The 23682-nt window shown below is 43.0% G+C and overlaps 2 protein-coding genes across 6 annotated transcripts in view; both read right to left on the reverse strand.

Annotated features, from left to right (window-relative positions):
• cds1 (CDP-diacylglycerol synthase (phosphatidate cytidylyltransferase) 1) overlaps nt 1–4032 on the reverse strand; it is a 30932-nt gene extending 26900 nt beyond the window's left edge. The window contains exon 1 of the mRNA XM_085426447.1: nt 3734–4032. Within this exon, the coding sequence (XP_085282573.1) occupies nt 3734–3802 (69 nt within the window). The 5' untranslated portion in view covers nt 3803–4032. The remainder of the gene's footprint in view (nt 1–3733) is intronic.
• A 3495-nt stretch (nt 4033–7527) lies between these two features.
• The window catches only part of wdfy3 (WD repeat and FYVE domain containing 3), a 129733-nt gene continuing 113578 nt past the window's right edge, over nt 7528–23682 (reverse strand). For all 5 annotated transcript variants that reach the window (XM_085426451.1, XM_085426452.1, XM_085426449.1 and 2 more), the window contains 22 exons: nt 21607–21755; nt 20874–20994; nt 20328–20413; nt 19874–19954; nt 19653–19707; nt 19445–19564; nt 19195–19312; nt 18713–18819; nt 18111–18264; nt 17916–18007; nt 17615–17827; nt 17260–17401; nt 16934–17088; nt 15141–15299; nt 14536–14715; nt 14263–14445; nt 13852–13945; nt 13584–13727; nt 12138–12365; nt 11866–11977; nt 11467–11664; nt 7528–10775 (listed from right to left, as the gene is read on the reverse strand). In XM_085426451.1, coding sequence (XP_085282577.1) covers nt 10655–10775; nt 11467–11664; nt 11866–11977; nt 12138–12365; nt 13584–13727; nt 13852–13945; nt 14263–14445; nt 14536–14715; nt 15141–15299; nt 16934–17088; nt 17260–17401; nt 17615–17827; nt 17916–18007; nt 18111–18264; nt 18713–18819; nt 19195–19312; nt 19445–19564; nt 19653–19707; nt 19874–19954; nt 20328–20413; nt 20874–20994; nt 21607–21755 — 3012 coding nt within the window. In that variant the 3' untranslated portion in view covers nt 7528–10654. The remainder of the gene's footprint in view (nt 10776–11466; nt 11665–11865; nt 11978–12137; nt 12366–13583; nt 13728–13851; nt 13946–14262; nt 14446–14535; nt 14716–15140; nt 15300–16933; nt 17089–17259; nt 17402–17614; nt 17828–17915; nt 18008–18110; nt 18265–18712; nt 18820–19194; nt 19313–19444; nt 19565–19652; nt 19708–19873; nt 19955–20327; nt 20414–20873; nt 20995–21606; nt 21756–23682) is intronic.

Genomic DNA, 23682 nt, shown 5'->3' on the forward strand with positions numbered 1-23682 from the left:
ACGTGCCAAGAAAAAGGAGAAAACAGCCAGGAACGGGTGTTTGGTGTGGAGAGGAGCCGATATTCATCTCACCTCTCGTTTACAAAAAACAGTTTGTAAATTTTCAGGTCTAAATTTTAACAAAAAAAATAAATAAAAAATCAGTATCCTTAAATTTGGTAAACTATTGGTCAAACCATTTAATTACAGTGAAATTAGGGATTGTAAACAAAAGTTACTTCGAGCGCTCGTTTCCAAAAACAGGAAGCGCTGCCTGTGAATCATCAGACATCCCGATCCCACGATCCATCTTCCTTTACACTCAAACTGGAAGATTTTAAGCCACCGGAATTGGACTTCCTAATCAAACATGAGCTGCACTTACGTCGTGGCTGAGCGGCTATTTGCGTAGCAGACACACCACTGCAGATGCTGCATCATCTCGGAAACATCGCACAGTTTATTAAAATGCTGACTTGTCTGCAGATTAATATGAGCACTGAGTTTGTAAAGGTTAAGCTGACATACATACGTAACAACTACAAACTGTTTAACTGAGATGGAGATTCAGTTCGTGGCGGAGGAGGGCAAGTGCATGTGACATTTTTCCCCCACTATTTCGTGAGTCTTTGTTGATGAACTCCACCACACGGTGATGGTAGTTATCGTTTTACGTGAATGCACCAGTTTCCCGCCCGCGTGAGTTTCAGAAGTCTGGATCTCCAGAGCTAAAGAAGGACTGCCCTGCAAAAGCTGCAGGATGAGACACTGGAGTAGAAGTAACGTCCACGTCCAAGCAGGGGGACAAGAACCTTTTTTGAGAAGCTGCTGAATGATTTACGACCACAGCGGCAACACAGTAAGTCAGCACCAGGGCTAGCTGGTTAGCAACTGCTGAAATTTCAAATTCAAAGCAGGAGAAGTCACGAGCTGCAGTTGGCATTATTCACATAGTTAAGATGTAAAAGTTTTTAAAATAAATGCTAAACCTAATCTTCAGACAGCTGTAATACCTGCAGGAGCAGACAAAGTGTGTGCGCGTGTGAAAGAATCATAATGTTATAATCTAAAGCCTGAACAGACAGATGTCTTGATTTGTTACACTAAAATTGTGGCACTCAAACTACGAAACGGTGACAATATTAGTACTTATTAGCCTGATCTGGAAGCACTGTGTGAGAGTAACTAGCAACATGCATGACTGACAGGAATTAAAGTAAGGAATAAACAATTTTACTCAGTAAGGAAACAAATCTTAAAATGAAATTAAAACTCAGTTTGTTATGCGAAACATAACAGTTCCTGTGCAGCTTTCTGCTGTGCAGGAACGCCTTATCTTAGAAGATTTCAGGATAATGTAGGTGAACAAAGCTGTGGTGACACGGTCACGGAGAGGATGTCTCTCTGTGTAGACAGGCTTCATTCATTTGATAATCAAACTCTGGCCATCTTGTTTTGGCTGATCTTGTTTGAATTTGCGCTTCTTCTCAACTGACAGTAAAATCAGATCAGCGTGCACTGCTTTAAGCCTGCTACCAACTAACCACCACCAAGGCAGGTGGACGCGAGCACTTTCAGTGCAGTTTAAAACACTAAAGAGACGTGTAGTTACACGTATTCAAATAGGTCACATGACTTTGATTACATTGGTTATTACATTTGAACAGTGTAACTAGTGATCTATAAAACTATTAGATTTCAAAGTAACCTTCACATCACTATCCTTAAGACAAATATTTCCAGCTAACCTTATCTGTGTATCACTATGAATGTATGCCAACCAGTAACTAACCAGACACTGCAGCACACGCGTGCCTTTCTGCTCAGGTAAATCATGTTTTCATTGGGTCTTCTGTGACGCTTTGCCTACGCCTGCTTCTCGTACGTCTCTTGTGTCGACTTCCACAAGACGGCCGATTGCAGCTGCTCCCTAAGAATGCACTTTGAGTGAGGCGAGGTAGAACGAGTAAACACGCTGAGCTAAGCAACAGTAACCAGGACCAAACACATACAGATGTATATAACATATGAGTGACTAATTACTAATGAGTAATTCTTAGGTTTGGGAATCACACCTGTGAGCAACAAACTACACTGAAACAATCGCACCAGTCTCACAAAGGGCTCAGATATTTTTGACAAATCACAAGTGACATACAACAGAAGGAAAACCAGCTGACAAAAAGAAAAAGAAAAGGAGGAACTGATTCTTATTGACCCAAAATAAAGAACACGTTGGGTGTTGAGCAGCAGCACAGAGCAGTATTCAAACAGCCGCAGAGCTCAATAATCAATAATGTTTATTTTAACCTCAGTCTGACCAGAGTCTCAAAATGAAGAGAAAACAGCTCAAGTTTTTGCGCTAAAACAGAATTTCTCATCATTTATTAAACATATAGAGGAAAAAAAGAAAGGGGGGGTTAAGAAAAAAAAACTTAAACTGTTTTGGTCAGTTATCTGGTCATTTTCTCTTTTCACAGGAGTACATGTGTTACGAAAGGCAAAAAATCAAATATAACAAATAACTTCACATTTCAGGCATGCTAAGGTAAAAAGAACCTCAGGAAACACCAAGAAATTCTCCATTCATAATAAACAAAGATAAATATTTAAAAGAGTTGATCCTTGACTAAAATGTGCACACACTGGCACTGATGAAGCATAAACACAGTCCTTGACTGACTCTCTTTTTCTGATATTGGATATCCTGCAAGCTGTGACGGCACGCTTTCTGAAAGAGGCGAGTTGTTGTAAAGCAGACACCTCATTCTGCACTGCTCCTCTGTTTCAGCTGGGATGAAACTCTTCTGCAGCTCCGTTCACATCCTGGACTACCTGTGCAACATGAAAGGGCTGCAGCTACGGTCTCAAGATACAAGCAAGGACAAGGACACTAAAAAAAGTCAGGAGGACTGAGAAGAGAGAGCAATGATCTGCAAAACCACTGCACCTGAAATTGATTCACAACCGCTTGGTCTTCCTAACTGCACTGATATCTCTGAAGTTTGAACGGCTGTGTGTTACAGTGTAAGTGCTGCCTTAATTTTGAGCAGATCAGAATTATTTTTAAAGATTAATTTCACATTGTCCTCAAATTCTAATTCATTCTACTTTAAGGGATTTGGGGCAGAAGCAAACTACTTGGTAGTAAAGCCACAAACCAAGTGAGTGAGGACACCTCAGGTAGGATGATCAATAATGGAGAAATCTATTTTTCTATTACTCTACAGTATAGTTTATATAACAGGATTTTTTTTAATCAGTGGAGCCATCACATCACATGATGAATATAAACAAGCTGAACGTCAAATCACTGCAAAACAATCTTTAAAATCACTCGTGTTGAGTAGCAAAGTAAACTGAAGCTTAAAGGCCCTCCGATCTCTGCGTGTTTGTTTACTGTAATGTAATTATCCAAATCCAATTTTCAGCCTGCAGGAGTGACATTGATGAGTCTGTGTCACGGTGACACTGTGAAATTGTCCCGCTGACAGCCACTGAAAAGGACGAGGAGCTCACACCGAAAAGGCAAACGGTGGTTTCAAAGCACGGAGCCGTTTCCGTGACCGTGTCTCGGTTGTTTCGGGATTACCGGACAGCAGCCAAGCGGCTAACTAACTAGCTTATGTAGCTCCCCTGCTAACCTGACAACCCGGCCGGCCCGGCTCAGCCTCCGACAACCTGCCGGACTCGTTTCCAGGGCGAGGTCTCGCACGGATAATGGTGTCTTTTCACGTTCTCAGGTGCACCTTACCTTGTCGCTGATATTATCGGCGCTGTCAGGGTCTGCTCCGCCTCCGCCTCGCTTCCTCAGCTCCGTCATATTTCTCTCGTTTCTCCGCCGGGACGTGAATGTGTCACATAAGCCGACTCCGAGGGAAGGGAGGGAGAGTGGGAGACAATCCGCTCTTCGTGTTCGGGTTTTTTCAGCCGGTCTGATTTCTCGATGCCGGTCGAGAAGGTCAGCTTCCCTGAAAGTCAGCCAGTGCTGCTGCACAGCCCCACAGACACTACCGACTCCACTGCGTGTGTTTGTTTATGACCGCAATCCCTATTCTCCTCCTACCGCCGACAAGCTCACGGAACAAGGACAGACAACTTTCTGTAGGGACTTTCAAAATAAAAGGTCTACTTAAAATGTAATTTTCTTGGTTTACGCCTGTTAAGATGTTTGCTTTGGAAATTTAAGCCCTTTAATGGTTTGACGCAGAGTCCTGTTGGTCGGCGTGTGCAGACTTCCTAAAAGACGCTCAAGTTTTGCTTAATAAAGGTTAAAGCATATAAAAACATATCCAAACATCCTAATGTTGTAGATTTTCGTTTTTTTAATCCTATATATCCATTTTCTTCCATTCATTCAATTAAGAGTTGGGCTGGAGCTGCTGACTGTCACAGGTAGAAAGGTTACCGGTCTGTCACAGGGCTAACACAGAGAGAAATCATTTACACTCACATTTACACCTACAGTCAGTTTAAAGTCACATTACCCTACAAGCTCTCTTTCCCTCCTTGGAGTTTATGTTTGTGATCCTCAAGCTCGGTTCCTCTACTAGCAGGGGTTTGATGATTCTGCACAGTTCCCACTCTTCTGTGCAGAGAAGTTCTGGAATCTGCTGGAGCCACTGCAGCTCCTAATGCTGCTGTAAACACCGGGACCACTTTAGACTTTATCTTCCACATCTGCTCCTTAAGCCCCTGGTCCTTCTCTTCCTTTCTTGTGCCTCTTCTTCCAGATATTTTTGTATTTTTCTTTGGACTTTCGGTCTTCTGTTATGTCAACATGAGTTCACCCAACACAGATCTGCCCAAACTGTTGTTTTTATACTGGATCTATTTCTAGTCAAAGATCCTCATTTTTTAACTTCAGAGCTCACTTTAGAAGCACAGATCAAAAAGATTGTCCAAAACTCTTTTTTTTTCTTTAATGAAATTAAATATCATATTTACAGTCAACTTGAGCACTCAAAGCACTCCATGGATTATATAGAATTACCTGCAGAAACCTATGGAAACTTTATGGGTGTTCAAGAAAAAGATAAGCAGACTCCAAAGTAAACCAAGCCTACACCCTGCATTTCATGTTTACCCCTGGAGAAATCCTAGTAGTACAAATATTAGCTGAAGTCAAACCTCGGAGAAGTATAAAAACCCTCACACAAAGCCTGTAGGTGACGCTCATTTAAAGTCGAGCCTTTATTTTGAAGTAAAAGCACCGAGACTTCCGTTGTGCGTTTGTCTGCCTTTACACAGGTCTGCTGCGGTGCCGCACGCTCTCTTTCTCTCTCTCTCTCTCTCAGTCAGTCCACAACGGGCTGACCAGCTCTGCCACATGCTGCGGTAATCTACGACCAGTGAGCACCGGGGTCCTCACTTAGACACACCCCTGCCTGCACTATTTTTGTGGAGACCCCCGCTGGTGTTATTTCCTCTGCTCAGTTCACTAAATGCACTCGGCACAACTTAAAACAAATATTTAAACACAAATCCCTTTTTTAAAAAAGTAATTTTAAAGTGCTGTTGGTTCGCTAAAAGAAACATTTTTTTCCGCCAATCACCGATTTCAGTAAAATAAAGCTCAGCACCGCAGTCAGTCCTGTTTAGTCTCGTTGTTATCCCGAACAAATCAAGTTAGTTTCACTCCCTCAGTCCCACTCAGGTCACCGTTTTAGCACCAGATCACAACAGCACGTTTACTTTCTATATTTTAACATGTATTAAAACTCTAATGCTCTTCTCAATCCTTTAATCACAATTCTTATCATCACAAGCAGAAAATTACGTAATTAAGAGATGCCATTAATTTATTTTTGCTCTACTGATGTTTTATTTGTTGAACTTGAAGCTTCATCAGCAGCTTAATTTTGAAAATGAATTTCTTTTAAATTATTTACAAGATATGGGCCAAGATCATGATTCAAAATGGGCCAGAAGAGGGAAAAAAGGCAATAGTGAGTACATTTAAAACCATATGGCTGTTTAATTACTTCAGATTCTTAACAGGAATAACAATAACCATTAGCAAAGTCAAATAATCTGATCACATTGAATCATTTATTTTTTATTATTTCACTGTTACTTTGACCTTATTTATTCTTTCCTTTATTCTAGGTGCTATTTATCAAGTTTAGGAGAGTGCAGTATAGCAATACAAGACTCAACTGACAGTCACGTAGACTTAATAAAGCTCTGCATCAAAGCTTCTGAGTGCCGCCTCTGCTGACAAATGTGACCAAATTGCAAAGACTAAAAGTCATCTAGTCGCAAGTCTAGTTCATATGTATTTTTTCTACCAACTTAGTTTTAGTTCTTAGTTTATGAGCAGCACTTGGCAACAGCGGGAAGGAAGAACTCCTCTTTTCCAGAACAGGAAAAGACCTCACCAAGAGGAAATGAACATAGCTCAGGCAGGCACTGCTGTTTGCTGTTCCTGGGGACTGAGAAGAGAAAAGAGAAGCATGGGGCGACCTTTGACATCAGACCGGACAAAACACAAATTAAAGGAGAGTAAACAGAACTGGAAAAAACACGGCAGCACATAAACACAGCACGAGTGAAAGGCTGGGAGTAAAGACATGCACTCAGTGTATCATGGGAATTTTTTTCAGTTTCTCCTGTCCAGGATTTGGCTCACACTGGCTCTCTAAGGCTACGTTCACACTGCAGGCGAAAGCGCATCAGATCCGACTTTTTTGACCCTATGCGACCCATATCCGGTCATGGTGTGACAGTGTGAACGGCACAAATCCGGTATTTTCAAATCCGATCTGGGTCACTTTGGTATGTGGTGCTGAATCCGATACATATCTGATGTTTTAGAAAGCGACTGCTGTTTGAACGGTCCTGTCGCATTAAATCCGTCTTTTACATCACTGACACAAGACAGACGCCAATTATCCGCGCCGGAGAAGACATCGTGAACGCTTCCTGGCCATCCAGCGTAGATGTTAGTGAAAGTGTTGGGAAGACAACGTTGGAGAAACGTGAACATTTTATTTGTACTGTATAATCTGCAGATTCTGACAGAAATCTGCAACTATCCTTTGAAACACCGCTCCTCTAAAACAGCAATAAGGGTCATTATTAGGTCAAATGTAAAAAACTAAATAACTTTATAACTTAAAGCAAAATTGGGAAACATAAAGTCTGAAACAAGTCTTTATATTAAGGCCATCAGTCAAACAATACGGTTTGCTCTGGGTCTAAACAGAGCGCGTTGTGTGTGACGTCTTCTTTTGCGCATGCGGCCGCTTTGAGCGTTCACACTAGAGCGCGTTTGCTGTCACTTTTTATTTGTAGTGTGAACGAGCAGACAAAAAAATTGGATTTGATCAAAAAATCGGAATTGAGCTTTAAGACCTGCAGTGTGAACGTAGCCTAATACATGACCATATTAGGCATATCCTCTCCCTCTGACATCACACAGAACCAAAAGTAGAAAAAGAAAAACCTGACTGATCTGTCTAACCTCTGTGAAAGTAGCGTGTCATGGATGCGTAGGGTCATTAAATCTTTTAAATGTTAAGAAGCTCAGACGTTGCTGTAACTTAGAAACGAAGCAAATGCCTTTGGTGGGAAACAGCAATTTTTTATTGAAATGAAATGAAAAAGAATAAGTACCAGATCTATTGCATTATTGTAACATTTTGGGACGGGGAGGTTACTCTACTGTGGGTTTTTTCTCTCGTAGGATGTAGTGAACACAAATATACAAGGAACATTCAGCTATTACAGATTGCACACCAGATACTGTAGTAACGCAGTCTAATACAAGACCACCAAAATAATCCAGATTTCTCCTTTTTTTTTTTCCCTTTCTTTTTTTGCTTTCGATTAATCCTTAATTATTTTTTCCCCCATAAAGAGTACAAAAGTCCACCCAGAGTCGGGGTCATGATCTGCGGCTTTGTACACAAACCTGTCGCTCGGTATGACCGGTCAAACAATGCCTCAAAGAAAAACAAAAAAAGAATAAATCCAGCAAAAAAGAGAGATAATCTAATGCCAAACATGTACAATGCACTGACACAGAAAGTCAGCTGTGTTAATAGACATGCAACAAGTAACAAAACTTGCTGAAATCACAATAATTATATATAAAAGAAAATCTAAACCCAGTTATAATTGCATAAATACTTTGTACAGTTCATTTATCCGCTGTGAAATGCACCTTTCAGTTAAAACGAAAATCTGCATTCGATAAAAACTTGACTGTTTTTTTCCTCTTTTTGTACACGTGAAGGTGCAAAAGGAATCCTCGATTGATAGAAGCCGACTCGGCCGTTTCAGCTGGATGGCATGATTGCACGCTAAGTTACAGTACAGAAAGGCAGAATGATACAAAGGAGGACAATAACATGAGTGCATATTATTATTATTACAAGGAGCGGTGAGGGTGAACATTAAATGCCTGAAGACTTGTGGGACGTACAAAGAAAGAAAGAAAGCAGCTCTTGAATGCACAGTTTGCCCACAGAACCACAAACCGAGTGAGGGGAGAGGAGATGTGCGGTCTTTAACGCAGAAAGAGCCAAACATGGATTTGTGTTGTCAAAAGATCAAGTTACATTCAACAATATGAAAGCAGATAAAACCTCTGATATCGCTGTCTCAGCGGGGCAGAGAAACATGTTTTTATAGTGTTTGAACTCCTTTGAGTACTTCACATTCTGCCTTTTCAGATGAAATGAAGAATCAAGTCATTTTAATTTCTGGTCTCAAGTAATAAGATAACCGTCGCTGCTCCCTGAGCCTGGTTCTGCTGAAGGTTTCTTCCGGTAAAAGGGAGTTTTTCCTTTCCACTTTCGCCAAGTTCTTGCTCACAGGGAGTCACATCTGATTGTTGGGGTTCTTTGGTCACTGTTAAAGTGACAGTCACTAATCTGATGGCACAAATGACACCCCATAGGTTTGAGTTTGTCCCGTGTTATGTTAGTGCAACAATCCAAGTCCTTTTACATTTAAACAGTTAAGCTGCAAATGAATTTAGACGTCTGAAAAACATTAAATTAATCAACTCTACAATCAAGTTAGATCAAGTCAAAAGGTTTATTAACGTCAAGAACTGAAGGGCACGAGGTTCATTTTATGCTCTCAGTCTAAAGTGTCACATCAAAATCCACTGCAGGAGCAACAAGGATGGAATATGAAGTCATAGCACTGATATAATGGTAGGAAAAGAAACCTACAGACTCGCTCTCCTGCAGCTTTACCCAACTGTAAAATATGCTAAAGAAAAGCGAAGCAAGAATACTCTGCAAGTCTGTCTGGCCTAGTCTTTACCTTTAAAGACAAAACACGCCAAGATTTATTAAAAGTCCAACGGCCTACGTGACTATTTACACCTCCTCCAACGTCCACATATACTCTGAAACATCTCTTTAAAAAGGTGCTTGGCTGCAGCTCCAGCGAGTGAGGATAACGAGTGTTGAGAGCTGCTGTGATAATGCCACAGGGGAGTAAAAATCCTCAATAGAAACCAACACTATAAATAAAAAAACAAAACACAGTTCATGAGGAAGTCCCTTTATAGTGTGCATTCAAGAAGCTGCTTTAAAGCTGTACGGTCAAAAAAGAAAGGACACGATGGACGCTAAATGTGCAGTTACGGGACGCATGTGCGTTACTTTTAACCTTTTTACACAAGATGAACCCGATTTTTTTCTCTCTCTTAATAACAAATTATAATAATGCCGAAGGAACCACAAAATGAAAGGAGTGATATGGTTCTAACAAGAAAGATCAAAGTCAAACTGAACACGATAAAGTTTGTAGTCTTCAGAAAGCAGCAGTAACTAAAATTAAAAAAAATAATCTCCAAATGGGAAAAAAGGACTGAACAGATGACATGTTAAAAATTAAACATCATAACTGACACGAGAAAACAGTTTGGCAATAAAAAAGAGGAAACGACAATCAGAGAGTCAACCTCTCTGTCCGCGTGGCGACGGTTTGACACTCAGAATAAATCACAGGTCTGTAAACAACAAAACGATCGGGAAATTATAAAGAAGTCATTTTGCATAACTAGACCCACTAGTACGGTCAACCCAGAGACATTAATTATGGACATTCATCTCCCTCCCTCCGTGTTACTCTCGCTGTGACTCGTGACGCAGACTACACACAATCGTTTTTCTGTTTTTTTAAAGCCAGGAGTGGTTAGTCACAACGCTATGTTACAGGCATTTCTTTTTACTTCATTGACCTTATCTTTTGTTCTGTGTTTGCTCCTTTTAGAGTTAAAAAGGCCGTGATACCTATTTACACTATCAACAAGTTTTTGTCTTTTATCATCCTGCTGTGAAAGCTGAAGGAGTTTTGCCTGTTTCTCGATCTCTAAGCAAAGATGGTGGATGACTGATTCGTGCGTGCTGCGTTTTTTCCCTCCGCTCCAGGTGAGTGCCGGTGGTAAAAGTGGGGACTGAGTTTCTTTCCATGTTCTTTGTGACCTGTTGTCCTCGTTCACATCCTTTCTCCTTTGCTGAGCTCCGCCGCCGTACTTGAGTCGCTCCCTCCTGCGACACCCTGTCAGTGCGGTACAGTGCACGTGGTTACTGAGGGTTTAAAGGGGAAGGAGTTTCAGGAGATGCAGAGGGAAGTCGGATAGAGGAATGAAATGCTTCCCGGGTCCTCAGGAGGGGCTTGTTTTGGGGCTGGCGGCGGGTGGACGTGGAGCTCAGTTTCTGCAGCCGTCCTCGACGCTTCGCTCATGCTGGAGGTTGTAATAACAGTTCTGACAAACACGCACAGGTGACGAGATCTTCAGCCGTTTGATCTCTGATTGGAAGCGACTGCACCTGTGACACGGGGGGAGATAAGGGGGAATTTCTTTCACAGTGCAGAAGAGAAATGAAGATGATGCTGAGTATTTTAACACATTCACTGACGTGAGCCATGATTTAAACCGTTAGAAACAAACAAACAACCCCAATAATCTTTTTTAAACTCACACAAAATCAGAGAATGAAATATTTTATTTGCATAAGATCTCAGAAACCTCAGAGAGGCCCAGAGACTTGACAGCAACCCCTTGGCAACCTCCAGCGGGTGATTGCTGGAGATAGTGAAACTTGGAAAAAGTGAGCTGCAAAATGCACAGCCTGTTGCTGTGCAATGGTAGCGTGCACAGCAAAAACACACAAAGGACCCCAGATCGAGCCTTGAGGAACACCAGAGCCAAAATCTGACAAGGCTGAGGTAAAAAAAAATGAAGTGCAATAAAAAAAACAACCTGTGTGGGTTAAAGCATGTAAGCACTGTTACTTCCATTAAAACTTCAAGAACTTTAATTAGAATTTATGTACTGGTAGTGTGCTGATACTGGTACCAGAAGAAATGGTAATGGTTAATTTTGCATCTCTGAAACTTACATTGAGTCTGGATATACTTATTTATACCTATAATGGTATTTTGTTCTGACACTTTCTGATATGACAATGACATATAAAAGCATGCTTAGGTGGAAAAACTGCAGAATAATGATCTTACTTCTGGCAGAAGAGCTGTCCGCAGTTCCTACAATGGTGGCGTCGCTCAGTAAGCGAGAAGCGAACCGTGCAGCCGGAGCAGCTGTCCACCACCTCGTCCTTCACCCAGTGGTCTGCTGCCGAACGGCCGGGCTGGTCGCTGACCGACCAGCTAAACACTCTGCCACGGCCGTCACCTACCAGGATTTTACTGTGGTCCCTGGAGAGAGGAAAGCCCAAAGCGGGAGGGAAGAAAGAGAAAAACAAAACAATTTCATATCTTATTTTCAAAAATATTTGCTTGGACTGAATAATATATTTTCAAAACAAGACATTCTTCAGATGTGCCAAAGGAATACGAGCGTTTACAAAAAGAAACTCATTTCCTGTTTGTCGGTTTGGTTCGACCCGGCTCTCTTACTTGGAGATGGCGAGGGAAGTGATCTCGGCTGGGTGAGCGTTGTCCTTGCGATCAAAAGCCGTGTGCATGGTGAGCTTACTCCGGAAGACCAGCTGGCGCTCCCATCTGTAGCCTGTGAACGCACAAAAACAAACACTTAACTAGCAACATTTTAACGTGAGTCATTAGATCAGCAGACTAATCCTATCTATTTGTCGTCTCCCCTTCAATGGCAGAATAATCACTTAGAACATGAAAACACAGCGTGGTTTTTGCAGCTGCTGGACACCCACCTGCCCTGAGCTGGTTATATGTCCGTGCCTCCATGGTGGAGGGATGCAGCGGCTGAGGCACTGAGCCCTGGCCTGAGTGAGCTGGGTGAGCACCTTTAGTTTGGCCCTCAGAGTAATTTACAAACACGAATCCGTCCTTCTCGTCGATGCTGAGGGTGTCTGACCAGCGGTGAGAATCGTCAGAGCCGCTGTCCATCGACCAAGATGCTCCTGCTCGGGCCGACGGACCTTAAGGGTATTAAAATCAATGGAAAATTAGCAGGAACAATAACTTTTATCAAACTAAGGTTCTTATATTAACAAGTAAAAACAAACATCAGTGTTGGTAATCTACAGGGGTCGTATTATTGCTCTATTTCTATGACCAGAGATTCTGGATTCGATGTTTCAGCCTCACAGCGGAGCCGCTGCTGATCTCACGCTCTTCAGGAAGTGAGCATCAGAGCGCAGCAGCTAATGAGAGCAACGCAGCACATGCTGCTCACCACAGTTCAGCTGACACCGATGATAAGATTTAAGTTTTAGTTTTTTGCTCTTGCCTGACAACAGAAACTGAGATATCTTTCAATCTGAATGTCCTCATTGACTGATTTCAGTCTGACTGACATAGACAATGGAGGGCAAAACGCTGCTACGCCTTTAACAATAGTGCGAGCTGTTCACTCCAGTAGCAAACAAGTGAACATGTGTTGTGCTTTGCTTACACGTAAGATAATTTTAGTGTTAGTTCTGGATCTGAATGTGTGCTCATTCAGATTTTAACACAGCTGGTCTGTGCTCAGGGAGGTTTGTTCACCAGCTGGGAGCTGTACTAATCCAGCTTTCATCCTCATCTACAGAGATGTGAAGACCTTTCTCATGTTTTGGGGCCATGCACAGCTGGTCCTTCCATCTAAAAACCAGAATGTTATTAGCACAGTAGCTCATCCAGCTGACGCCCATCAAAATTCACAGGTTATTGTCGGTAAAATGACAATTGTGACCTTGACTTTGAGCACAACGAACCATTAGGTGATCAGTGTGTGTTTGTTGAATGACCTTCTGTAAAATACTGCAGGAAGAGTAGCAATTTTTGCGGACGGACAAATGGATGACAGACAGCTCAGCATCGCAAAAGCTCATTGGTTCTTTGGCTGAAGTGGTGTGTAAAAAAATTGCTCTACACAACCTGTCATCCACCCATTCACACACACATTGACACACTGGTGATGGCAGCTACATTGTAGCCACAGCCCTGGTGCACTGACAGAGGCGAGGCTGCCGGACACTGGCGCCACCAGGCCCTCTGACCACCACCAGTAGGAAACGGGTGAAGTGTCTCGCTCAAGGACACAACGACCGAGACTGTCGGGGCTCGAACCGGCAACCTTCCGATTACAAGGCGAACTCCCAACTCTTGAGCGATCGTCACAATCGCCCCATGAACACGAACTTATATCTAAGTACCTCTGGGTCTGTGGACGGTGCTACCCGGCTGGCTGCCTCCACCTGTCGAGGGGTTGCGTGGCGCTCTGGGCTCTTGGCTCAGACTGGGCTCGTCTGCATCCGACTCACTGCTGTCATCATCACCATTGTGACTCTCACCGCCCTCTGTGAGACCAAGATAAGTTTGTACCTTTCTACATTTTTTATAGTGACATGCATTGTGTGATTTGTGTTCTGATGACTCAATCTAGCAGCTCCAATGAGCTCATTTATTTCTATTAGGACTCACCAATCTTCTCGTCAGCGCAGCAGTCAGGCACATCTGGCTCTACAGGCTCAGGAGCAGGTGTTTCTGGTACCTGGAGGAACTCCATTCTCCAAAACTGTGAGATTTAGCACAAGGAATACTTTTATAGAATAGAATAAAATAGAATAGCTCTTTATTGTCATTGTTGCAAAAACAATGAAAGGCAGTTTGGCATCTCTTCATGTGTGTGAAGTACACAATAGTGTAAGTGTTTACACAATAACACAGACAATATTTAATATTTTTAGAGTTAAAAAGTGAAAAAAATGACAAGCGTTCTGTCGTTATAATGCTCGACTGTTACTCATTTTATAACAGCACAGAAAACACGTGTTTGAGTTGTAACAAGCGACTAATAAACTTAAAGAGGGATGTGTATCCACGCGAGCTCACCCTCACAACGCCGTCTGAGTGCCCGGTGACAATGACGTTCTGCGTGTCCCACTCGTTCATCTCCGACACGCAGCAGCAGAGGATCTGCTGGCTGCGGCCAGTGAAGGTGTTGGCGCTGGCGATGGGACTGCCGTTGATGCTCCACACGTGAATGTAGGTGCCCGCGCAGGACACGATGTCCCCCTGTGCAAACACAAACACACGTCGTGTCGTAAACGATCCAAACTACACCCACAGTTTCTCTGTTCCACGTGTGACGGAGGACAAACTTACCGTCAGCTCATTGATGCACAGAGCCGAGACGGGCGCTCGGTGCCCCCTGAGCTGCGTGACGAAGGAGAGCTTGTTGAGGTCCCAGATGATGCAAGTTCGATCCCGTGAGCCGCTGACGACAATGTGGTACGCCGAAGACGCCGTCAGACACGTCACGGCGTCCGTGTGGCCAAGCAGCGCCTAAGATATCACACGACACGGGAGACGCAATGGCATCTAGAAACTTAAACACCTTAACATGCAGGATTTCCTCGTTTCATTAGTGTGCGGGGAGATTAAAGTCTGCGGATTAACGTTTGTGCTGAATGAACTCAGCAGAAACACGAACCCATCAAACTAATTTCATGGGTCAAACTAATTAAACCCTACAAGGATTAAGCTGTCATTGATGAACTTTGGCAGTCACAGGAGAAACAGTCCACTATCCTTCCTCTGAAGCACACCGTGTTCAGCTTTGACCTAGCCTTCTGATTGGTTGGACCTCGCACAGTTGAGAGTGCTGCCAGGTTTCTATAAATGTTTTCTGCTTTAGGATAATTTAAAGTTTGATGACTGAAGTGCAGCTGCTGCACGAACCTGCACTGCGTCTCTTTGTGTTCATTTACCTGTTTGAGCGTAAGTGACTTTGCCCTCTCCTTTGAGGTTCCCGTCTCCCACACACAGATGGCGGTGCTGGTGCCGCCGGTGATAACCAGCTTTGGGTTTGGACATATGGCACAGAAGATCTGGCCCCACTCTGACAGACACTCGTACACCACCAGCGCCTGAAACAAGATGGAGCATTCAAATCCGTTTGTGGAAAACTGAAAAGATCCACGACAGTAACAGCTTCTGTTCTCGGGACTGTTATCTTCAAGCTTTCCATTCATTGGTTATTCATTCTGATGCATTTAAACAAGAGGCATCAATTGAGTCAGGTGAAGCTGAGTATTTGTAATGATGTAGGCGGCTGTAAGAGAGGAAGGACACCTCCCAATTATCTATCACGACACCGTCTGGGGTCTAGACAAATACTCTTGCAGACACGCAGCAACGAGGCAACAAACTGAGAAAACAGGCAGGAGAAAACCAGCTGCAAACCCCAGCTGGGGTCAGACATGAAAAGGTGCTTCTGAGCATGAGAAAGTGTCACCAAATTAAAATCTAAATCTGTTTCAGCTTGAAGAACGTCTTCTTTCTAGCTGCCAGCAGGAAAACAGAATATATACAGTACAAATCAGATGTAGCTTTAGTGATTTAAAAGCTTCTTTAATGGCTGCAGATCTCATGTAAAATGCATTTTTAGTGAAACACCAGCAGGGGGAAACGGTGCCTTTACTTTTTTCCACGTTTACTAGGAATCCTCAAGGTGAAACGAGTAGCAAACACGTACAGTGGCTCATTTTTAAATTAGGTGAACTTAATCCACAATTACTGAGAAAAGAAGTCGGCAAACACAACATCTGTAAAAGGATGGGGGTCACTAAAAGTATGGGAAAGGGATCTAGGGCGTACAATGGATGAAGATACATGGGATTCTATATTGTCGAACAATGGATTATACATTAGGGAAGCCAGGGGAAAATTTATTCAATACAAAATTCTTAACAGATACTATTATACTCCTTCAAGGCTGTATAGAATGGGGATTGGTAGAGATGACTTGTGTTGGAAATGCCAACAAGCCAAAGGTACTCTGATACATGCCCTCCGGGAATGCCCACTGGTTTTTCCAGTTTGGAACACTGTACTGAATTATTTGCAGGGGGGGACACTTTGTAACCTACCCAGATCACCTAAATTATGTTTACTAGGAGACAAAGGAGAGGTGCCGCAATTAAGTAAACACCAGTTTAGAGTGTTAAGTACTGCATTGGTAACATGTGCCCGTGTCATTTTGGAACACTGGAAGGACTCTCATATTCCAACGCTTAAAATGTGGAAAGATAGAATGATTGGGAATGTTGCATGCGAAAAGATGCTGGGAAAAATACATCATGTGACAGAAGCTGCGCTGGAACAGTGGGACAATTTTTGCACCTACATGTCTACCTGACTTGGACATTTGAGTTTAATACAACATATGTTAAAACCTCACTTGTTTTGTTTTGTTTCGTTGTGTTTTTTTTGTTGTTGTTTGTTTGTTTTTTGTTTTTTGTTTTTATTTATTTATTATTATTATTATTTTTTTAGTTATTTATTTTGTTTGTTTGTTTTTGTTTGTTTGCTTCTTGCGTTTGGTTGTTGCATCTCTGTATTTGCTGTTATAAAATGCAAAATCTAATAAATACTTGAATTATAAAAAAAAAAAAGGATGGGGGTCACTCACACATAGAGACTACATCCTGGAGATAAAAAGGTGTTTGAGTAGTTTAAACCTATGAGGAACTGGCTGTCAGGATAACTTCTCACTACTGACCTTGTCGGAGTCATAGTTAGCCAGGCGGCAGCTGAGATCGGCGTAACCCCAGGCAAAGGTCTTGCTCCAGGTGGGAGGAACCAGAACTTTGTTTTGCTCTACAGCGAGGATGCCCTTGTCAGTGGGCACAATCTGTCCCACAGGGTCTTTCAGCTCTGGAAAACAACGCGCACGCACGAAGAAGTGTGAATTTAAAGGAGTTACACACCTTGTATTCGCAAACAGACCCCACGAAGCTTTGTTTACACAGCAATCAGTAGCGCATGCATCCTGTTTACTGAGCAACACTGTGAGCAATTAATTGACCGCATGATGTGCGTGCGTACCTTTAACTGGTGCAAGAGAAGGTCTGAGATTGTCCAAGTGATGGAAGAAGATCTTGTCGCTGTTGGAGCTCGGAGGAACGCCGGCAACGTCGCCGTTGGCTTTACTGCGTACCCGTTTAGGAGGGTGGGGCTTCTTGAACAGCTGAAACACAAACATCAACGACCAATGATTCGACAGCGAGATTTCAACATCTACTCAAACCCAGTTAAAGGCAAGAAACCAACCGTAGTATACAGCACGTTAAATGAGTCTGTAATGCATCAATGTTTGTAATGTAACAGGAACCAGATCAGGTAAAATAAGAGGATCCACCCTCCTTAGAAAAGGGTTAAAATGAACACGCTTCTGTCTGACCTGTTTGGGGATTTGTCCGAAGTTGTTGATGAAGCCGATGGTGGCCGTCTCTTTGAGCGGGTCGTTGATGTTGTAGATGTCCACCTGACCCTCGTAGAAGAGGTGGTGGAAGACGTTGACCGCCTCCACAGCCGGAGGGCCCTGCTGCTTGTAGCCGAAAATCAGGTCGATCCATTCGTGGAGGTGGGCCGATACGTAGTCGCACTCCAACGCCTGCAGCCGGGACAGAGGACGCGTCGACCGTGAGGGCGGATTCAAAATCACTCAGAGTAAAACCAGCCAAGAAGAGCTGATCTCCTACCTCTCTGTGGACTCTGATGAACTCCCGGGGGTCGCCCTTAGCCCAGGTTGGGAGAATGACGTCACCCAGTTTGGTCCCATTCTGCTTGGCACCTGGTGCATGAAAAGCAAAAGAAAAAGCATTAATAACAAAGCAGTGAACGATCCCAGTCAGTTTTTAAACAGTGCTTCGATCAGCTGTGACTCTGATACTGACCCAGGTCAAAGTTATTGGAGTTTAGCAGGAACTCGGGCAGATAGAAGAACTCCGGGATGAGCTCCTTGACGTCGGCCATGTTGTGTTTGGAAGCAGAGAGCCAGGCTTCACGAACGCTGTGGAACATCCTGTCAGCCAGGTCGAAGTGTCCTCCCTGTTATTCACACAAAGACACACTTTAGCCCCCAAAAAGAATTATTTCTATGAATTAAAAGTAGAGAAGGCACAACTCCCAGGAAATGCAAAGAGAGCCCAGCAAACAAAAAAATAACAATACCAGTACTGTGTTATTAATGTGGTTTCACTGTCCTCTGGAGTTTTCTGACTTGCTCTTTTATGGGGCATAACAAGTTAAACAAGAAGAGGGGAACTAAGACATTTAGCTTTTTCTATATAAAGTTGGAAATAAAGTTGAATTAAACAAATAAAATAAAACTTATAATGAAAGACTTGATTCTGCAAAATATGTAAAAAAAAATATAAGTAAATCAAATGTAACTATATATAACTTTTAAAAACCCCTCCAGGAATAGAGGGTTGGAGTTGTATTACATGTTTTAGTTTTCAAGCTGAACTGTCAGTAGAGTCGAAACTCGTCAAACCTGAAGTCTGAGGAAAATCTGTGTGAAGGGCTCCATCCGGACCAGGTAGGAGGCCACAATCATGGCTGACGAGTAGTGAGTGCCGTAGTGGTACGCCGGGGTTTCACCTGGCAAGGCAAAAAGAGCTTAATGATATAGACCAGTACCGTGTATTTTTTTAATTTCATATTTAGTACAGAAATAAATCTAAATAAATGTTATACATGACTCCAACAAAAAATATGCTGGTGCAGGAAGCATCACACATTCAGGAGCTGGCAGGTTACAGTCTAATCCCACTGGGTCTGAGACAGTCGTCACCCACCCGTCTGCTGGGTGGGTGACGACAGCTCAGGTTCAGTTCACTCTGCATGTTTTTTCTGGGCCTCTCCTGTAGGCAGGAGGACCCACATAGCGAGTTTGTGGTACTAAAAGTCTGTAGATGATATTAACACACATATCTGCTCACAGAGAAACGTTATCTGATGGTCTCCTTTCCTTACCGTTGGGGTCTTCCCAGTCCTTGTACCGCTTCTTGTACTGCGTTAGCCGGGTGTCAGTCTGGGCGCCCATCGGCTTGGCGAGGTTACGAAATGTCTTTGGGTTGGTGAGGTCCAGCTCCTGGTGACCAAAAGCAACCCAAACATCATGAAATCACCGCACTGCCCCCGGTGGCATTCATATCAAAACTGGGGTATTTTCTGTTGTGGACACGGAAACATTAAAACAGCAGCAGATAAAATCTTCAGGCACCTCTGAGTCGTAATCGGCCAGGATCCAGGGGAACACCGGATACTGCATCAGGTCGTTGTAGGAGCGTCCGGCCAGGGTGTTCAGATGCATCAGGTACTGGAAGTTACTGATCTCTCCTCGCTACAGAACAAATGCACACAAACACATGTTGTTGAGCCGTGTGCTTTACTTCAAATCTGAAGTCAGACTAACAAATTCAGGTTCTTACCTCCCATCTCTGAGTCACTGACTTCTCACCAACCAGCGTGCTGAGAAGTCCAGATCTGACACAAACCAGGACAGAGAGGATGAGTCGTTTAAACAGCTCAGTGGACTTTTATTAATCATGCACTCGTGATTTTACGTTTGTAGAGTCATTGTGTTGAGACTTAACTACAGAGGTCAGAATCTATTATTTATAAAAATGATATGATGTGAAGGTGGATGTACCCTTGTTCCACGCTGGTGTTGGGTCTCTGGCCTGAAACGGACTCAGAGCTGTCAGCCAGCGAGGGCACCACCGCCAAGAACCTAGAAGAATCAAACACCACCTATTAATGTCTTTACAGCGCACAGAGACTCATGCAACCTGACAACAACGGTGATATACCGGCATTACAGGGAGAGAAAAAAAGCTTTATATGAGCAGCAACATCAATCTCGGCAAAATCCTTCTCCTCAACAGAGATCACGACAACAGACTGAATCACAGCTGATCACTGCTCTCCAGTAGAACCAGATTATCACTGAAAATAACTCCACCCTGACAACAACTCCTAAAACAGTAAGAAATGATCACTTGCAGCGTGTGAGTGTTGAAAAGAGCACAAAATGACAAGTTTAATTAAACTCTGTGATTGAAATGTGAGTCAAGAAGCTGCTGCTTTACATATGTATTCAGTACCTTTGGTAAACCTTGTTGCGAACTCCTTTCTGGAAGGCTAGCAAGTAGTTTCTCCCATCCGCTGAAAAGACTTCCACTGCCATGGGCTGAAAGAAGACGATGGCATACATGAGAGTCAGGAAAAAATGTAAATAAATAGCCCAAAACGTTTACAGATGATCTATCATCATCATTTCCAGCTCCATATTTTTACTTTTGGACTCAGAGAGTAGTTCTGCATGATTCACTGTTCAAAATGATCCTAATTTATCTAACACCAGCCCATAAACTCACTTTAGCTCCTTCTACTTTCCCTTTAAGCCAGATTCCTTCTGTTTGCCTGCACTTATTAAATGACATCATACAGAGCCAAGAGTAGAAAAAAAACCTTGAAAAGCCATGTTTAATAGAAGCATCCAGCTCTGTTATAGTATAAAAGACAGAAAAAAGGAAAAACAAAGTAAGTTCCCTATAAACTACTCAACTTAATTATCCTGTCAGTTCCTATATTAAAAGAAAGCATGTAATGGTGCATGCAGTGTGTGTGCGAGACACGTGCATGCTGACCTGCAGCAGGTAGCGCCTCTTGTGAACCTCCTTAATGTCTTCGTAGGCAAAGATGCTGCAGGTTCTCTTTAACTGGCTCTGTCCTTGTCTCGCTCCTCTGGGGATGATGGCCTCGTGCATACTGGAGAAAAAACACACAACCCACTCAAGAGAAGATCCACTCAAAATTTTAATCCCCTGTTTGCGGTGGGTACATTCCCGTGACATGGCTGAGAATGAATAAACACATACATCCGTAATGGATCAAACTAGCTGGTAGTGCATCTTTAAATCACTCCAAAAACTTCAAAGTTGAGTTGAAATCAAAAAAGCATTCAGCTAACAAAAGAGCGTGTCTTGAATAAATCATCAGCTAATTGGCGTATGATTTCAGCTCTGTGCTGGTACAGGACAGTGGGGAAGCTTAGGGGGGGGGGGGGGGGTAAAAACACCAAAACAACCCGAGGGACACACCACAAAGTCTGGGAGACATCTGCTCCTTTTTCCCTTTTTTGGTTATTTTCCAGCAGCATCTCAAAGGAACGGGCTGAGCAAGTTCCACAAAACAATAAATATGAGAAAAGCTTTGCGGACTTTCACAGCGCATGCTCCATCGGCAGCATTACATCATCCCAGCAGCAGAAATTTCCACTGCAGCGTCCACGGGAATGATGTCATCCTTTATTCAGAGAAAGAAAGTGCCGATCCCGCGTCCCCCGTCAGGTGAGGGACGGATACAGAGGCGTGAACCTACTTGGGTGGCAGCGTGTCGATGTCCCTGATCTCCCTGGACACGGTCATGGTGTAGCCGTCGATGACGTAGAAGTGCTCCTTCCCAAACAGCAGCAGACCCTCGCTGGTGTCGAGACCCTGCACTCTGGCACAGCGGTACATGTGCTGAATCTGGAACGCACAACAGCTAATTAGCTAAAGTTTAGAGAGGTCAATTACACAAAGGAAAGCCCCCCAGCTGAATTTCCTCTGAACATGGAACAAGTAAATGAGTGTACTTTCTCCACTGGAGAAGTAGCTTTGAGTAAAACCTCTGATCAAATGCTCCACCTGAGCAGAAACACTACAGTCATTTAGAGGCACGTGAGCCCAGAAAGCTAATAATTAATCTTTCTTGTAAAAACTGACAAAACATCTCGAAAGCGCGACTCAGGGACGTGTAAAGGTGATACAGGTACGTCATGATCAGACCAACCTCTTCTTAAAAAGCTTTGATTCACTAATTTTTCCTTTTGAAATGTCACAAATATCTGGTTACATTTTTATTTTGCTTGTTTAATGCAGGTCTTATTATTTGACAGACAGTATAGAGAGAAACTCGCTTTTTGATTGGGCAGCAAAGACGACTTCTCCGGCTGCAAAGAGACCAGTTTGTATTGGAGTCTCTGAACAGGCTGCCCTACTCTGTGACCTCAGCGAGCACTTTTCCTGATTGGATAACAAATCGTCAGTAAGAAGTCTCAAAATGCCAAGATGACCGATGCGTCAGCGGCTAAGCCCATCTTTTATACACAGTCTTCGTCCAGCACTCCAAGACACGGACTCTGTGACCTCCTCGACTTAGCTCGTCAATGTGTTTACCATCTCTGTTCCTGGAATTTTAAAATGCAGGTCACAGAATTACCGATATGCCCGGCTATAAATAAACTTCAACGCTAGGAAACAATACGTCGAGGTAGCACATGCATTTACGCTTGTTCTCCTTGACAAGAAATACTACATAAAACAATCCTGCACAAGTGTCACTCCTGTGGGAATGATCCTTGGTCTCACAATATTTCAGTAACATCAAGCAGGGAGTTTAAAGCTTTAACAGATGCCTTCTTACTTTAAGGTTAACAAAAAACAAAACAAAACAATAATTTGCGATGAAAATAGATGAAAATGTCATGTGCCTGAAAGTAAAGCTGATTCATCCAACTACTTATGCATGCTAATATATACTTAAATATATCTTAAAAACTACAAGTCCCAGGAATAATTTTGTAGTGTGCTCACAGACTGTATATAAAAGACGGCGGTAGCCACCGTCACATCATCTTGGTGTTTTCAAACTGGATAACGATGAGTGAGATCTGCCTGAGAAACGTGGCAGTGAGAGGGCAGTCATTCACCAGGTGGGCATGCCCTAAATCCTAACCTGCTTTATCATCTACTTCACTCTAAAAGGAACCATAGTTCATGAAGTAAACTCAATATTAAGGTGCTGCTGAGGTATTAGCAAACACGAGTCTATAGAGCTATACATTCACACTTGTTTTTGGACCAGGGAGGCTGCCCCCTGCTGTCCATCAGGAAGAATGCAGGTTCAAGGCACTTTTCAGACCTGGAGGTTATATCTTTTATACTGTGTGTGTGTGTGTGTGTGTGTGTGTGTGTGTGTGTGTGTGTGTGTGTGTGTGTGTGTGTGTGTGTGTGTGTGTGTGTGTGTGTGTGTGTTGTTTAAAAGGTCTTTTTATCAGATGAGATCCTGGGACTGGACACGCAGTGCAATACCTCATCACATAAATAAAGTCAATAACAGAGGACGTGAAACTTGAAATCTAAAACTTTAGAAATCTAAGATGCAGTTTGCTCGTGTGTGACTGTAAAGCAAAGGAATTGGAAAGACAACCAAAGTTCTCTGTCACACGCTGCCAACTAGCCAAAGCGAAAAAATCTGACTGCTGCAGCAAGATTAGATGTTCCTGCACAAACTGGAGAAATGGGAAAACATGTCCAGTCCAAACTCGCTAAAGACACCGTGTCACAATTCTGCAACAACTATGTGCAATCATTTGATGAATCGTCACAAAGTTCCCAGTCAATACTGAACAGT

This window comes from Rhamphochromis longiceps, linkage group LG12 (assembly GCF_057381845.1).
Source record: "Rhamphochromis longiceps isolate RC_006_pf linkage group LG12, R_longiceps_female_GT1.1, whole genome shotgun sequence".
Taxonomy (NCBI): domain Eukaryota; kingdom Metazoa; phylum Chordata; class Actinopteri; order Cichliformes; family Cichlidae; genus Rhamphochromis; species Rhamphochromis longiceps.